The 18,094-nt window shown below is 33.3% G+C and overlaps 1 protein-coding gene across 1 annotated transcript in view; it reads left to right on the top strand.

The window, feature by feature from the left end:
- The window catches only part of LOC140433502 (angiotensin-converting enzyme-like), a 54,877-nt gene extending 45,328 nt beyond the window's left edge, over nucleotides 1-9,549 (top strand). The window contains exons 8-9 of the mRNA XM_072521491.1: nucleotides 1,657-1,940; nucleotides 9,047-9,549. Coding sequence (XP_072377592.1) covers nucleotides 1,657-1,940; nucleotides 9,047-9,341 — 579 coding nt within the window. The 3' untranslated portion in view covers nucleotides 9,342-9,549. The remainder of the gene's footprint in view (nucleotides 1-1,656; nucleotides 1,941-9,046) is intronic.
- The last annotated feature ends 8,545 nt before the right edge of the window (nucleotides 9,550-18,094 follow it).

The raw sequence follows: 18,094 nt of genomic DNA, 5'->3' as shown, positions 1-18,094 counted from the left end.
AATATCCTTGTTAGAATTTTATCCTTGAAAGAGTCGAGCAATATACATATCTAGGCACCAATTTAAATAGCCAATGGGACCACTCAACAGAAATTAAACAGCGAATAATAAAAGCGAAAGCAGCATTCGTTAGAAGTCCAGAAGAAAGAAAGAAGCATTTTCAATAGTCGAGACATATCATTAAAAACAAAATGCCGTCTATTGAACTGCTACATATTCACAGTTCTGCTCTACGGAATGAAAGCATGGATACTGACTGTTGCATCTATGAATCGGCTCGAAGCTTTCGAAATGTGGTGTTATAGGCGCATCTTACGTATATCCTGGGTTGACAGAGTTACTAATGTGGAGGTACTGCGTAGAATGGGGAAAGAATATGAAATTATCATGACCGTCAAAACTAAAAAGTTGGAATATCTAGGACATGTAATGAGAAACCAAGAACGTTACGACCTTCTCCAGCTGATTCTCCAAGGGAAAGTAAATGGTAAGAGAGGACCGGGAAGAAGACGCATTTCCTGGCTTCAAAATTTACGAAAGTGGTATAACACGACCACCACTGAACTGTTCCGCACTGGAATAAACAAAGTAAAGATAGCCGTGATGATCGCCAACATTCGGAACGGATAGGCACTTTAAGAAGAAGAATATCCTTGTATTGCAGCGAATTGAACAACAAATTTTAATAGAATATATAATAAAAACTTGAATATATTCCCTGTGTGAGTGAAGACTTGCTCACAATCAATTTATTCTACCACCAACGACCGGTTTCGCATACCATAATTTGCTATGCATCTTCAGGTCAACGGTTCGTGGTAAACTAAATGCCGAAAATATAATAACCCGTATTTGGGGTGCTGTCTGGTACAAAATATATAGCAAATATGCCAATATTATAATTTATTTTTGAAATTTTTTGACATCACAATAATTTCTTTCTGTCCAAATACAGTCCAACATTGGATCTTCATTAACTTGATAATTACAATTTATAGTAATTGCACACACAAACTTACATCAAAAATAGAACATCTATCTTATTCTATCTTGTCACAGTGCTGTCTGCTCTAGATAAATAATTTCAATAAATAACACATGATTCAAAATATACCTCTTTAATAAATATAAATAACTTTTAAATAATATAACATCACATTTAATTTTCAACAAACAATTTACATAATACCTATATTCCTAGCCTAGTTGCTAATATCTATTCCCATCAAGAACTATCCCTTTACTCGTTAAATAGTTGCAGTAAAGCCGATGATCACCTGTCACCAGCTTACCATAACGGATTTTTAAATTATGTTTTCTCAAACATTTAATAATAATCCTTGTATAGGCATTTAAGTAATATTTATTTAATTTTATTTTACTAAATCATTTTTCACTTAATTTTTTAGTTAATTCATTTAAATTCACATTTAATAAATAACACTAGCATATTTGCTATATATTCTGTACCGGACAGCACTCTAATAGGGGTTATTATAGTTTCAGCATTTAGTTTACCATGTACCGTTGACCTGAAGATGCATAGCAAATTATAATATGCGAAATCGGTCGTTGATGGTAGAATAAATAGATTACGAGTAAGTCTTATTCTTATTTCTTTTCACCTATTTGAACATATAATAATTTTTGTTTTAGTGGCGCTACCAGATTGCAGAACTGGGTGTAAATCGAATGAATGCAGATTGGTGGGATCTGAGATTAAGGTATCAAGGAATTATACCCCCAGTACCAAGATCGGAGGCCCATTTCGATGCAGGAACCAAACGACACGTCCCAGCAGATTTACCTTATATGAAATATTTCGTGGCTTTGTTATTAGAATTTCAAATATATGAAGCTATGTGTAGAGCGGGTAGGCATGTAGGACCGTTACATACATGTGATGTTTACAGATCTAGAGAAGCTGGAAGGGTTTTAATGTGAGTTTTGTAAATTTTGTCATGTACTGATGGCCAAAAAAATGCAACACCTAGAAAGAAAACATTATTTTTATTATTTATTTAAAGAATTATACTTTATAATATTTTTATTATTTCATAACATTATAAACAAATTTGTAACGTTATTTTCGTCAAAAAATTAATAATGAGTGGCTCCTCTTTGATTTTCTATAGACTCAGTTACTCTATGGGGCATTGATTGAATTAAGTGATCTATATCATATTGCGAAATACTCATCCAGATTCTTCTTATGGCTTGCTACAGGTGTTCTAAGTTTGCTGAAGGACGGCAATCGATTTAGGTTTCGACCTACCATATCCCACACATGTTCGATGAGTGACAAATCAGCTGATCTTGATGGCCACTCCAAAGTCATTATACCAGGTCCTTGTATGAACTCCATGATTTCATGGGCAGTATAAGGTATTGCGTTATCCTGTTGAAAGATCGCATTTGGAATGGTTTGTAGGTAGGGATGTAAAATACGTTGCAGTACTTCATCAATATGTCGTAGGGCTGTCAGAGTACTGTTAATAACAACAAAAGATGATCTGCTTCCCAAACTTATAGCACCCCATACCGTAATGCTTAGTTATCTTGCTGTATGAGCTTCAGCAGCCAAGTCTATATTTCGTCTCTCACCTCGAGAACGTCTTGCCCTTATGCGTCTATCATAGCCACCCTAACAAAACCTAAATTCATCACTGAAGCAGACAAAATTCCATTGGCCATTCCAGTTATGCCGAGCTCTGCACCATTCTAAGCGTTGAGCCTTATACTGTGGTGTCAAAGGTAACACCAAAAGCGGATGGTAAGCTCTCAGTCAAATTCCAGATAATCTTTGATTAACTGTTATTCTTCAGACTACCCTTCCTGTAGTACTAACTAAATCATCGCTTACTTGATGTACACTGTTCCATCTATTTTTGAGAGCAAGGAGTCTACGATGACGCAAATCAAGGCCTTGCAATATTCTAGGACGTCCAGACTCTCTACGACGCCGATAAGTCTCATCATTGGATCACCTCCTCCAAACATAACACAGTTGATGGATTAACTTTAACTCTTCGTGAAATTTTCCGTAAACTGAAACCGACCTATTTCATGTCTTTAATGCGTCCTTTTTCGAAATCGCTTTGACGAAATTGCTGACGACCGCAAACTCTTAGCATTTTAAATTTTTTGGTTAAAGCAAAAACAATCCAAAGTATTTAAAAATTACAAATAAATTAAACAGAAATAAACTTTCTTTCTTGAATGAATCTTTTTTGTTTTTTGCGAAAATAAAAGAAAAAACTTCAGTTAAAGAAAACAGCAAGGTACAAAATTTATCACATAATTATATATTTTTAGACAGGACTTACAAAGAAATACTTGAATGAAATTATCCAAATGAATAACCGTATACGAAGTGTAGCAATTTTTTTGGCCATCAGTATGTTTTACCTATTTATGAGTGTATACCTATAATTCACTTTGTTTAATGTGAGATCACTTACAAGTGGTGGAGGGAATCATTATGTTATATCGTGAGGTAAACGCGACTGAGGTGAAGTTATGGAAGGCTCATATTTTTGCTTTAGTTTTATTTAACTTGGCAGACCCCCGGCACGCAGGTCTGCCGGAGATAACGATCACTTTCTTATCGTACTCAATATATAAGATATCTTTCCCTTTCGATAGACGAAGTCTACAGTCCTAATATTTGGCCCAGAGGAGTTGCCGTTAGGAGACTTAACTTTAAAAGAAATTTTCAGCACTTCAAATTTTTAAAGACGGAGGAAGAAACCTAGAAACTTCTACAAACTTTTATCAAAATAAACTAATTCGACAAGGTACGGTAAGCATGTTTCATGTTAATTTGCAGTGTATATCAAATAAAGTCGATATGATCAATGCTTTTCTTGCGGATCAAAATTTATATGACGTCATATGTTTTTCGGAGCTCTAAGAAGTGAAGAAAATTTAAAATTTATTAGCATCTCCGGCTTTTTATTAGCTTATTTCTTTTGTAGGGTAAAAAAGAAACAAGGCGGATTTGCAATTTACGTAAAAGCAAATCTTATGTATTCTTCTCTTAATCTAAATGAATATAATGTAGCGCAAAGTTCTGAGTTTTGTGCAATTTATGTACCTTCAATAAAAACCAATATTTTAACTGTATACAGATCGGATAAGGGTGACTTTTACTTGTTTTTGGTGAATTTTGAGAATGTCATAAGGTCCTTGATTAGTAAAGCAGCCAAACTGATCATACTTGGATCAACTAATATAAATTTTAAAATTGAATCTGACCCTTTTTTGATATTCAAAATCTATTAATATCTTTTGGTCTAGAAGTTACCATAAACGATTATACTAGAATCACATCTCAGTCCAGTAGTTGCATCGACAACATTATGACAAATTTTTCAGAAAATATCTACAGAGTGTGAGCGTATTTGGATCTTGTTTTTCTGACCATCGATCTCAATTTTTATTTATTAACTCTGAGCATATAGTTGTCGACACTAATCAAACATTTCAACGGTTTATTAGTTCTTCTGGTTTACAGAAGCTTAAATGTGCGCTAGCTAGTACAAATATGGACTTTTTCTATGATATTAATAATGATCCTGATTTTTTAACAGTCTTTCTTACCGAAACTTATAACAATTTAATATTAAAGAATTTTCCACTAAAAAAATTACGACAAACTGCTAAAAAACACCTGTGCAATGGTTTAATAATGAATTAAGGTCTTACAGATCTAATCTTTCTCTTATTAAACACATTGCAGATGCTACTAAGGATCCCGATTTGTTTAAAGTACATAAACAACACAAATTTCAATATAATCGGCAATTATAAATTGCTACAAAGTCTTCTTCTTCACGTGCCATCTCCGCGACGGAGGTTGGCAATCATCATGGCTATTCTGATCTTAGATGCTGCTGCTCTGAATAGTTCAATTGATGTGCGTCCGTACCATTCCCTCAAGTTACGCAACCATGAGATTCTTCTTCTTCCTACACTTCTCTTGCCCTGGATTTTCCCTTGTATAATCAATTGAAGTAGGTTGTATCTCTCATTACGCATGATATGCCCAAGGTATTGCAGCTTTCGTGTCTTGATGGTTTCCAATACTTCCATTCTTTTGTTGATTCTTCTCATGACTTCGTTGTTTGTTACATGCTCGGTCCATGATATCTTCAGGATTCTTCTATACACCCACATTTCAAATGCTTCCAACTTTTTACCAGTCGACGCGTTAAGTGTCCGTGCTTCTATCCCATAAAGCAGAGTCGAGAAAATATAACACCTTGCCAGCCTAACTCTCAAGTCCAATTTTAATTCTCTTGCACAAAGTACCTTTCTCATTTTATTGAAGTTTGTACGTGCTTTCTCTATTCGAATTTTGATTTCTTTGAAGTAATCATTTGTGTGATTAATTATTGTGCCAAGATAGTGGTAGTTTTCAACTTGTTCTAAAGTACAACCGTTAATTGTCAGGCTTTCACCATTATTTTGGGTTTTTGATATTCTCATAAATTTGGTTTTCTTGGTGTTTATTGATAATCCATATTCTTCTCCATACTCAACTATCTTGTTCATTAGCTTTTGGAGGTCTTGGAGGTTGTCTGTTATTATGATAGTATCGTCCGCATATCTAATGTTGTTAATTGGTGTTCCATTGACCTTGATTCCTGCTGTTTCTCCCTCAAGAGCTCTTTTCATAATTTCTTCAGAGTATGCATTGAATAGTAGTGGTGACAATACATACCCCTGTCGCACTCCTCTTTTAACTTCGAACTCTTCTGATGTGTGTTCATTAATGCGTACGTGTGCCTGCTGTTTATAATATAGATTTGTTATAATTCGAAGGTCATTGTGTTGTAGTTGTTTTGCTTTGAGGATGTCCATTAGCTCTTTGTGGTGGACTTTGTCGAAAGCTTTGTTGTAGTCTATGAAACAGACGTACATATCTTGGTTCCCATCCAAGCATCTCTGGATTAGTACGTTGAATGCAAATAGAGCTTCACGGGTACCTACGCCATTACGGAATCCAAATTGAGTTTCTTCAATATCCATATCAAATGTTTTGTAAATGCGTTTATGAATGATCTTTAAAAACAATTTAAGTGTGTGAGACATCAGGCTTATGGTACGGTGGTCGGTGCATTCTCTAGCATTTTTCTTTTTTGGGAGATAAATGAATGTTGAGGTCAACCATTCGTTGGGTATGTCACCCGATTGATAAATTTTATTAAAAAGCTTTAAGAGGACATCAATGTACTCATTTTCTATTATTTTAAGGATATCAATAGGCAGTTGATCTGGCTCCGGGCTTTTTCCGTTTCTGGTGTTCTTTAGTGCATACAGTATTTCTTCCTTAGTAATTTCTACACTTGTTTCTCTGTCCTCAAAAGACAAGTCTTGTGGGTTTCCTCTTTCGTCGTCGAAGAGATCTTCCATATACTCTTTCCATCGTTTTAGTTTTTCGTCAGTCGTTATCATAGTGTTTCGCATTTTATCAAAATTTTGCATTTTATCAGACTTTTTGCATTTGAAGCAAACCATAAGCTAGATTTAGTAGCTACAAAGTCAGCCTACTGTAATTTTATTACTAATTCCAATAATAAACCTAGATACTGCTGAAAAATAGTAAATTTCATAAGAAACAGCACAAGATCTAGTTCTTTACAACCTGATCTACCTCCAGACGAAATAAATCAATGTTTTACTACAATTACAGAGAATGTTATTACATCTCTTCCCACTATTAATGTCGATGTCCTCTTCAATTATAGAAATTATCCTTCTCCGAACAAGTCCTTTTTTCGTCCCATTGTAGAAGAAAAGGTCTCTCAAATAATAAAGTATATTACTAATTCTAATTGTAGGGACGTTCACGAAATTAATAGCAAAATTTTAAAAGAAACTTACTAAATAGTTTTAACATCTTTCACTCATCTTATTAATTTAATTCTATCAACTGAAGTATTTCCAGAAGTACTAAAATACTCAAAAGTACTGCCAATCTACAAAAAAGGTGATTCCTCAAAAACTAACAATTACAGACCCATAAGCATTGTTTCTACTTTTGGTAAAGTGATTGAAAAGGTTATTAAAAAACAATTTTATTTATATTTTGAGTCAAATAATTACTTTTGCAACTCACAATATGGATTCGGAAGTGCTCGTTCTACTACGAATGCGGTATTTAATGTTATAAGTGCGGTGATTGAGGGGCTTGAACGCGGCAATCGCATAGAAATTTCTCTTTGCGACTTGTCGAAGGCTTTTGATTGCGTTTCACTCGATATTTTGCTCCACAAATTAAATTACTATGGAATCAGAGGTATCCTTCTTAAGCTTATAACTTCTTATCTATATGGCAGACACCAGGCGGTAGTGTCTAAAGGTCATCTCTCCGATTTTCTATCCGTAAAACATCCCACAAAGTTAGGTCTTAGGACCTCTTTTGTTTATTATTTATGTCAATGATTTACTTAAATTTATATCTCCGTACAAAACCATACAATTCGCAGATGATACGACATACGTTATATCAGGAAAAAATAATGATTTGAAAATGTTTCATGAGGAAGTTTCTACTAAATCTAGCTCATGGTTTGATTCAAACGCAATAAGTCTGATAAAATGCAAAATTTGGTTATATCTGCAAGTAAATTACACAATGATCCAAATAACAAAGAGACTGTTAAACTATTGGGAATAACCATAGATAATCAACTCAACTGGTTGGCTCATATCTAACAAATTAAGAAAAAGCTATAAGTTCAGTATTTGATATTCGAGAACTAGCAAGGATTGTCAACTTTGAAACATTAGTAATGACTTATTTTTCTTTATTCCACTCTCACCTAAACTATGGTGTAATCATATGGGGCAATTCAACACATGCACTTCAAATTTTTAGAATGCAAAAGAAAACTGTTAGGATTTTAGCAGGGGTTAGTTATCTAGAACACTGTCGACCTTTCTTTATCAAATTCAAAATTATGCCGCTACCTACTCTGTTGATATTTCAAATTTTAACTGAAATTCACAGAAAACGTGTCCATTTAATAAAACAGTCTGATGTCCATACGCGAAACTGTCACATCTACGAACAAATCGCTGTAGATTAAGTCTTTCAGAAAAAAAATTGTCTTAATTATAAATATTACAATATTTTACCAAAAAGTATTAAACAGCTAAGCTGTAATAGTTTCGATAAAGTTATAAAAAAATATCTTCTAAAACATTGTTTTTACTGCTCAGAAGAATATATGACTCATTGAAGAACATCCACTGGACTGCTTACCGTAACTTTGCCATAGATCTTTTTCTGTTTAATATAAATTCTTTTTGTATATATTTAAGTTACGTTTTATATTTCTTTTATTATATACTATGTATTTTTTTTTACTTACTGCAAACAATATTTGTATCTGTTATGTAGTTAAAAAATACTCTACTCTACTCTACTATCGTATCAGTCTCAGTCATCAGCAAACCATGAAACTGGTTCTGGTGGATGAAGAGACACTACTGAAACTGGTTCTGGTGGATGAAGAGTCACTACTGAAAAGTAATCAGCAAAATCACAATAAAACTTCATAAGGACTGAAAAAGTTCGAGAGAGCGATTATGATATGCGCAGTAAGAAAAAAGTTTGAAGTACCTGTTGTTGCAAGACCTTCACAAAAAAAACACTGAACAGCAGGCGGTAAAGCCTAGCAAAAAGCCACAAACATAGATATAAGTGTAGACAAAAGATCTTTCAGGTTATACTATTATATTTCCCAGAATTTTTAAATTATTAAAGTTATCATAACCTATCAACAACTCGTTGTTATACCATTATATTTCCAAGAATTTTTAAAAACAGTCTCTTTTGAAAACGATTTCCAGAGTGGAAATCAAAACGTCAAACTTTAGTTACCTACCTAGTTAAAAATGTAATTTTAATTACCATCAATTGTGGCTTAATCCCATATAAATATAAATTTTAAATACACTGAAAGTAACTTTAACTAACATACAACATAAATTTCTACCCTTCTGTAATATTTAACATATTATATAATTGTTGCAGGGAAGTGATGAGAGTTGGCAGATCTAAACATTGGAGAGAAGTCATGAAAATCCTGACACGAGGGGAAACGGACAAAATAACTGCAGATGCAATGCTAAATTATTTCCAACCTCTTATACTCTGGCTCAGGGAACAGAATCGCGATGAAAGAGTCGTTGGTTGGACGACATACAAGGAAGACAAAGCTTTATTCCAGCCGCTGGTTTTATATGGAGCGTCATCAGTCGTTCGAGGAAGAATGTTTGTGTTAATAACTGCATTAATATTTACAAAATTTAATTTCGTACCAGCATAAAGACGGATTTCTCTTAACTAAGGAAATCCTAATATATTGTGACGTGAAAACATTCGTGTCGTAATAAAGTCAAAATAGCTTTTTCCTCGAAAATGAAATTTAATAGTGATCATATTTATAGTTTGTTAACTATTTAATAAATTATGTTTGCATATTTTTGAGTTCTGTAAATTTATTTAAATATTAAATATATTATTTGTAACTCTTTACTTACTGAATATAACGCATACCGTTTTTTCCAGCAGATGTGGATCATTATTATGACAATGTTAACATACATAACTCATTTTTAACCAAATACTGACTTGTATTCCTCTTTTTCCTAAGCAGCCTAGAATATTTTTATACCATTACATTACATTACTTGTAGCAATATCTACTTAAATGTCATAAACTTCTTATGTCTTTAGTGTGCTAAAAACGTATTCTGATTCTCATTACTGCATAGGAAATAACAACTAATTATATTACCATTTGCCATTATTATTTAAATTATTTATGGCTATTTTCTAATTTTCCACATCCGCAAATTATTTTCGCTGCTCCAAACCCATAATATCATAATGGGATCTTAAAATAAAACTTAATTTTATAATTAAAAATACAGTTAAAGTTTTTACAAGCTACGATAAAGTTAGAAGTTGTAAAGTAAATCAATAAAATTTTATTATTCACGTTAGTATGGTGCAACACAAATACACTTTCGAAAACTTCATAACTTAGATTACTTCAGCTCCTGGCTTCAAGGAAATTAATATTAATATAAGCTGTTCGAAGAATAAGGAATTATTATATATAAAATGTATGTAGGTTGCCAAGAAACGTGAAAATCATTTGATAACGTCAGATGGCACCAAGTTAAACTTCACACATAGAAGATATGAATATTTAATATATATACTAGATATATTATATATATATATATATATATATATATATATATATATATATATATATTTATATATATATATATATATATATATATATATATATATATATATATATATATATATATATATATATATAGTTCTAAAGAACCGAGACTATACAAATTGTTACCTGACGAGAATCGAGAATGTAATATAACAAACAATACATTTTAATTATCTAGGGATAAAGATACCCAACTTAAGCAACAAGGAAAATGAAGCAAGATGCCAAGCTACAAAATCTATAAAATAGACTATCCTAAACGACTTAATATTGAGAAATAAACATCTTAATATATACATGAAAACTAAAATGTATAAGATAATCACAATACGACCCATTATGACGTACACTGCAAAACAAGCCCTGACACGAATCATCATCATCAATCAGCCAATCCCGTCCACTGCTGGACATAGGCCTCCCTCAGTTCTTTCCAGTGTTCTCTACACTGGGCCGCTTGTAGCCAGTTTCCCGCTACTCTTTTTATGTCGTCGGTCCATCTAGTCGGTGGTCGTCCTCGGCTTCTTTTATAATTTCTGGGCCTCCATTCCATAATTCGTCTTGTCCATCGTCCATCTTGTGTTCTGGCTAAGTGTCCTGCCCAGTTCCACTTAAGTCTCGTGGTTCTTTCGATGACGTCTTGAACTCCTGATCTTTGCCTGATTTGTCGGTTTGTTATGTGGTCTCGGAGGCTCACATTCAGCATTGCACGTTCCATGGCTCGTTGTGTAACTCTTAGTTTATTCGCAGATTTCTGCGTGAGTGTTAAAGTCTCTGCTCCATAAGTTTGTACAGGCAAAACACATTGGTTATAAACTTTTCGCTTGAGACACATGGGAATTGAACTTTTTAGAATATGGCTTAGTTTGCCAAATGCTGCCCATGTCAGGCCTATTCGCCTCTGTATTTCATTTGTTTGATTGTCTCTGTTTATTTTGATCTCGTGTCCCAGATATTTGTAAGTGTCTGTTTGTTGTATGGTATTATTGTCAATAGTTATATTTCCACTCATTACGAGATTTGTCATAAGTTTAGTTTTCTCAAAGTTTATCTTTAATCCTGCTCTTTCAGACAGACTTTTAAGCGAATGTAGCATATAAACTGTATCCTGTAAGTTATCTGCGATTAATACGACATCATCTGCAAACCTCAGATGATTTAATCTTTCTCCATCTATATTGATGCCCATATCTTGCCATTGGGTGTTCTTAAATATTGACTCTAGAGCTGCCGTGAACAATTTTGGTGAAATATTGTCTCCTTGTCTTACTCCTCGACCTAAGCTGAATTTTTCTGTGTCTTCGTGTAGTCGTATACTTGATGTAGCGTTCTCGTAGATGTTTTTGATTAGTGACGTGTACCTGTAATCTATTCGGCTTTGATTTAGGGCTTCCAGTACGGTATCAAACTCTACAGTATCAAAAGCCTTCTCGTAATCGACAAATGCAAGAACCAGTGGTATGTTGTACTCGATGCATTTTTCAATTAAGATCTTTATGGTGTGCAAATGGTCATTTGTGCCATATCCTCTCCTAAAGCCTGCCTGTTCTTTGGGCTGATAGAAATCAAGTTTAGGTGTTAGTCTCTTTGTTAAGATTTTCATAAAGAGTTTGTACATATGTGTCAAGAGGCTGATGGGTCTATAATTTTCTAATTTAGTAATATCACCTTTTTTGTGTAACAAGACTATCACTGCATTGTTCCAGTCTTTAGGAATCGTACCCGCATGTAAGCATTTATTAAACAGTTCGCTTACTGATTTTAATAGAATTTCTCCTCCTGCTTTTATTGCCTCAATAACGAGTCCATCGTCACCAGGCGATCGATGGTTCTTCATTTCCTTTAAAGCTGATCTTACTTCTGACACAGTAATGGGTAAAAGTATTTCCGATCCCTGATTTATGAGAGTCTTTACTCGTGTCGGTAAATTTTCTTGTGATCTTTGGCTGGTATAGAGGTCTTTATAAAACTCTCTAGTTATTTTCAGAATGTTTTGTTTATCTGTTGTTGCCTTTCCGTCTTTATCTTCCAGCTTGTATATTTCTTTTTTACTTTGTGTGAGTTCTCTTTTCATTATCTTTAAACCTTTGTTCTTTTCTACTGTTTGAGTAATTACATTAGTATTATATCTTCTTATATCTTTTCTAATATCCGCTGAAATTCTTTTCAGCCTGACACGAATAGGAGTACCTAAAACAAAACAAATAATGGAATTTTTTTTTCTTCTCTGGAAGCCTTTTATTATATTATAGTGATCACATTGTAGTCAATTGGTTTATTGTAAGTCTTACAATTAAATATTATACAAGTCAACGGGACTTCGAGGCTACCAAGGCAACATTGACCATTCTCATATCTATCGTGAGTTCTGAGGAACCTGCCTTACTGTGCTAAAGGATTCGCCTGTAGGACCCTTATTAAGGTGATTGATGTAAGCGAGAGCGCCCACCAAACTGGCGTGACATGTAACATGGCAGTGACAGCATGGGAATGGCACTGGCGTGGCCGGTAACGCACACTAAAGTGGCATGACATTAAAAAGGCTACTTTTTTCAAAATTCATAATTTCGTCCTCTGAGGATGAAGTTATGCTACCGCTTTTAAACGTAAACAATAGAACAAAACTTGTCCGCAACATCAGTTTTGGGTACACTCTTATTGGAAAGAGATTAAAGGGCATAATGTATTTATTGTATTTAAAGAATTAAATATATATCCGGCGAAATTTGGACAATACTACAGACTAAATAAACGACCAAACGATCAAGGGAATTATGGCTTAAAACAGCGAGTAGATACTGGGAACTTTGGAATTTGCTTAATTGCTGTGGCTTTATTGATGGAACGCATATCAGGATTAAAGCCCCCGAAATCTGGGTCAGCATACTTTAAGTACAAGGAATATTTTTTTATTGTATTGTTAGCTGTGGCTGACGCAGAAGGGATATTGTTGTCGGTTGATATTGGGGAATATGGATGAAATAGTGATGGCAGAGCATTCAAAGAAAGTGCATTTGGAAAAGCAGTAGTTAGCGACAAACTTGATCTTCCCGAACCTAAACCGTGGCCAGGAGAAAATGATAATGCAAGTCCTTACTATTTTATAGCAGACAAAGCTTTTCCCCTTCCAGATCGTGTCATGAAACGATATCCCAGAAGACAATTAACAAATGACAAACGAATATTTAATTACAGACTTTCTAGAGGGCAAAGATCTATTGAGTATGCATTTGGTTTTCTAACTTCAATGTTCAGAGTATTGGAGACGCCAATATTTTGCAATATTCACAAAATTGATAGCATCATTTAAGCTATTTGTGTGTTACACATTTTGATACGTGTTCATAATGGAGTTTTTATTAACGTCATATTTCAACTGAAAGAACAAATTATAGCCAATAAATATTCAACACCACCAAGGAGGTGTCGCAAGCCAACAAACGGTACATTAGAAATAAGAAATAGACCATGTAATTTTTTTAATCAGCCTTGGCAGAATGACCACTGTGTTTTACAGCTTTGTGCATACATATGTCTAAATAGGTAAATAAAAATAAGGTAGTCTAGTAAAAAAGTATAGTGTTTTTAGGTCTCATCTTTTGCCTTATTCGTTTTTTTTTTTTCTAATAAACATCGTAACAAATAGTTTTATTATTGTAAACGTTATGGTTGTACAATACAAGCTAACAACATTTTTTTTAGAACGAAAGCTTTTTATGAAGCTTCTTTTTTATTACGAAAATGTCAGATAGATGAGCTATTAAAAAATATATTGGCTCAATTTTATAAACGGATTAGTTTTACACCGGCTTGTGAGGTATGACTCTGGTCTAAATAAAACTCTAAGAGTCTGGCCATTTTTAAAATATCTAGATAAAAATTGAACTTGAAAATAAAAACATGTCATGTTTTTAGCCATTGAAGAAATAAACAGATCGGCTAATCAAAACAGTTATTGATGAATATCTTTGAATGGCTGACTTATGCTGTCCTAGATACCTGGAATTTCTCGATCAATGAGACAAAACAAATATTAATTTCTGGACTGTCTTCCATATTTACATTATTCAACAAACAAACATACAAAATGCATGTAGCACGTGGCAAAAAGTAGAACAAGCTTTATTTTTAACGACGTGGCGTAGCAAGTTGCATGACGCCACTGTCACTGTCAGTTTGGTGTGCGCTGAATAATTTGTTTGCATTGGTTACATTTTAAGTAACATGCTAGACGCGTGCTACTTGCTACTTGCCACTTGCCATGCCAGTTTGGTGGGCGCTTTCCACCACGTAGCTAAGGGAGAATAAAGATACATCTTTACTAAGCGGCGTCTCAGTTTATTCTAATTCTCTAATTCAATGTAGAATTGTATTCTTGTAGTCACAAATGAGTTGCTAGCTCAGCACCTCGTGCCTCAAGAATTAGGACACTTCACGTTTCAAGTTTACGTTTAATAAAAATATTTATACAATACTTGATATTTGTATTATAACATCCACACTCTTGGCCCAGTTAAATAAATAATATTTGATATATATTGAATAAAATCAAGAATAAGTGTAATAAGAAGTAAAAATGAACTGAGTAAAACCCACCTGTTTTTTATTTTATTCTAATATTTTCTAGAATTTTATGACAAAAACGGAACCTTAAAATTACGACTGAAAATAAACTGAAGTAACAGTGTAAATAATACACAAAACTTAATTTAAATCTGCGTTAAAGTGCCTGTAAATTAACAATTATTCACTACTAACACATGCAAAATAAAACGGCGTGAAACAATAAATCAAAGGTTTTTTGTTTATATTTTTGAAATTGTATAATCATCTATAGATTTGTATTTACAAATAGAAAGATTACTATTAACAAAATAGCTTTTGGACCATCACCATTTGTTTGGTGTATAGTAAAGAAATTAATAAAGAAAATAAAACTTTAAAACTAATTACCGCAAATCAAAATTTATTTATTTACACAATAGTAAAATCAAAAAACAGTGTTGCTTCATTTTCAATAAACACCTAACATTCTTTCTCCTATTGCCGACCAGAATGTAGCTTCGACTTTTTTTTTTAAATAATTTTAAACTGCTTGTCCTTGTTTAGTGTAGTGTTATGTTTAACTTTATGTTTATGACATTCTGCGATTGTTGGATAGCCCAAAATTGACGAAATGCCTCTGAAGATGCTCTAGTGAGCGAAAGTACTTGGGCAAGATTTAGATAATTAAACTGTGCTCGATATCTATCTTTATTTTATCAAAGTTTAAAAAAAAATTGTTTAAGACTACCCAACTGTGTATCGGTAACTGCTTACTCTTATACATATATGCATTTTGTAATTTTAAAGCGTTTATTAAGAAAACAAATATATTTACAGCTCAGTTTTTTTTAAAGCAATCACTATTTCATATAAATGCAGTCTAAAATTATTTTATACAAAACTGATGGTTTGCTTACCTCTCAATTGACTAAATTGTGAACACACAAAATATAAATCTGAACGGTAACTATTTGCAGCGACCATATTGACAAAACTAGGACGATAATGCAGATTTCTGTTTATGACCGTGCAGTAGGAATATATTTAGAATGCCTTCAAGTAAAAATTACTTTAATAGATGGCAATATATAGGTATATTAAAAATATAGGTGCGTACTCTTATACACATGCGTGCTCTTATACACACTTACCCTAGCAGTGTGTATTATCACTACGAAACACATGATCCAGATATGACGTTTTCTTGCTTTTAACAGTTATTAACAATTCCATCTCTTTACACCCATTCATCTTAATACCTCTATATTGGTCATAATGTCTGTTCAAGGTATGCTCAGTATGAATCAAAGCCCTTAATTTTTGTATAGTTGCTACTTTTAACGTCCATCGCTCTACTACGTAAGTAGCGTAGAGAGTACGTAACATTTGTTGGCGCGCCATCGGATGCTAACGCTTGCAATCTTGCAATTTCAATTCGGATTAATCTCTACATCAGGGTCCCACTTAACATTTACTATATATCCCAGATATTTGAATCGGTGTACTCTTTCAATACGTTCGGTTTCAATATGCAGATCGATATTTTAGATGTTCTTCTTACTAATCATCATAAATTTGGTTTTCTTTCTGTTGATCTTAAGTCCAAATTGATTGCCTGTATTTGTCTATTGAGCATCATCTGTAAATCTTTGATGCTATCGACCAGTATAACAGTATCATCTGCATATCGATGATTACTTATTGATACGCCATTCGTCTTGATTCCTTCATTGTACTCTTCCAGAGCCTGTACAAATATTTTTTCCATGTATAGGTTGAATAGTAGGGACGAAAGAATACAACCCTGTCTAACCCCCTTAGAAATGGTTATGTTTTTACCCACCACATATCCATACTTATGTGGTCTGTTTGATTCCAATACAGATTTTTAATAATCTGGATGTCCTTTGTCAAATCCTGAAAAATGTAATAGTTCTATAAGTTTGTCATGTTTCATGGTGTCGAACGCTTTCTCATAGTCGATAAAGCTGGCGTAAATATTATTTTGTTGATCCAGGCATTTTTGAACCAAAACTTGAATTACAAAAGGGGTTCTCGCATGCTAAAAGCGCGTCTAAATTTGGACTGTGTTATACCTTTACCTTTTTATAATTTTGTTCGTATTCTGGAATGGATAATACGCAAGAACACTTTAAGGGTGTGGCTTATTAAACTTAGGCGATATTCACTGCACGTATTAGAACTTTTCTTGATTTCTTGGGAAGTGTCACAAATGTAGATTTCAACTACTCCGATAGAATTTGACCGGTATCGTTATCTTATTGATTAGTTTTAACATTACATTCAGGTTTGTCTCGTTGAAAACTTTCAAGAATGCAACTGGTATTTCATCGCATTCTGTTGCTTTCCCATCTTTCGTTTGATCTTTTTCATCACCTCACTTTTCAATATCTTTGGTCTATTCAGTTCAAAAGTGCTCGTTGCATGTATGACGATAAACCATTAACAAATTTTCCTGTACACTTTTTTAACTAAATTAAGGTTTTCTATTTTTTCAACAATATTTTTTAAACCAATACTTATTATTTTATTAAAACAAAAAAAAAATATTTAAAAAATATTCTATGCATTTTTTGTAGCAAGCTATTTCTAATTCGGGATTATAGGCACAATCTTTCAAGAACTTTACCGGCATTGCAAGCTATAAGATCTGTTGTACCACTATCAAACTAATTACTGTTATTCAATTAAGATCAGCAAAAACAAAAATTGTAAAATTTCATCTACAAACAAAAAGAATTGTTTCAAAACTTGCTTTCTCCAAACGAATTTATATCAAAACTTGCTTTCTCCATGTCAATATTCTATGTCAATTTCCCATATATGTAACTGTTCTTCTTTGTCTATAAGTTTATTGTTCTCTATAAACCTTTCAAGCTGTTTTTTTTTTGTAAATATAAGTACTCTTTGCTGCCTATTTCAAAATACACCAATTAAGTCTTGTGTGATACATTGAGAGCTAGTCAAATATTTTTCAAATGTTCCTGACACTAATGTGGATTTGGTAACATGGCGACGTATGACTCCACGTGAAGTTGCTGGTCCTGAGACGATGTGTCTACGAGGACTTGAGGTTGCTTTCATCAAGTCCTCGTAGATACATCGTCTCAGGACCAGCAACTTCACGTGGAGTCATACGTCGCCATGTTACCAAATCCACTGGTAACTTTAACATCATCATACTATTTACCACCATATAATGTAAGCTAAATTAAAAAAAAAACAATTTTTAACGGGTTTTTACCCACATATTT

The sequence above is a fragment of the Diabrotica undecimpunctata genome, chromosome 2, assembly GCF_040954645.1.
Source record: "Diabrotica undecimpunctata isolate CICGRU chromosome 2, icDiaUnde3, whole genome shotgun sequence".
Taxonomy (NCBI): domain Eukaryota; kingdom Metazoa; phylum Arthropoda; class Insecta; order Coleoptera; family Chrysomelidae; genus Diabrotica; species Diabrotica undecimpunctata.
The sequence above is the reverse complement of the archived record's forward strand: the minus strand, read 5'-3'. Positions and strand labels throughout refer to the sequence as shown.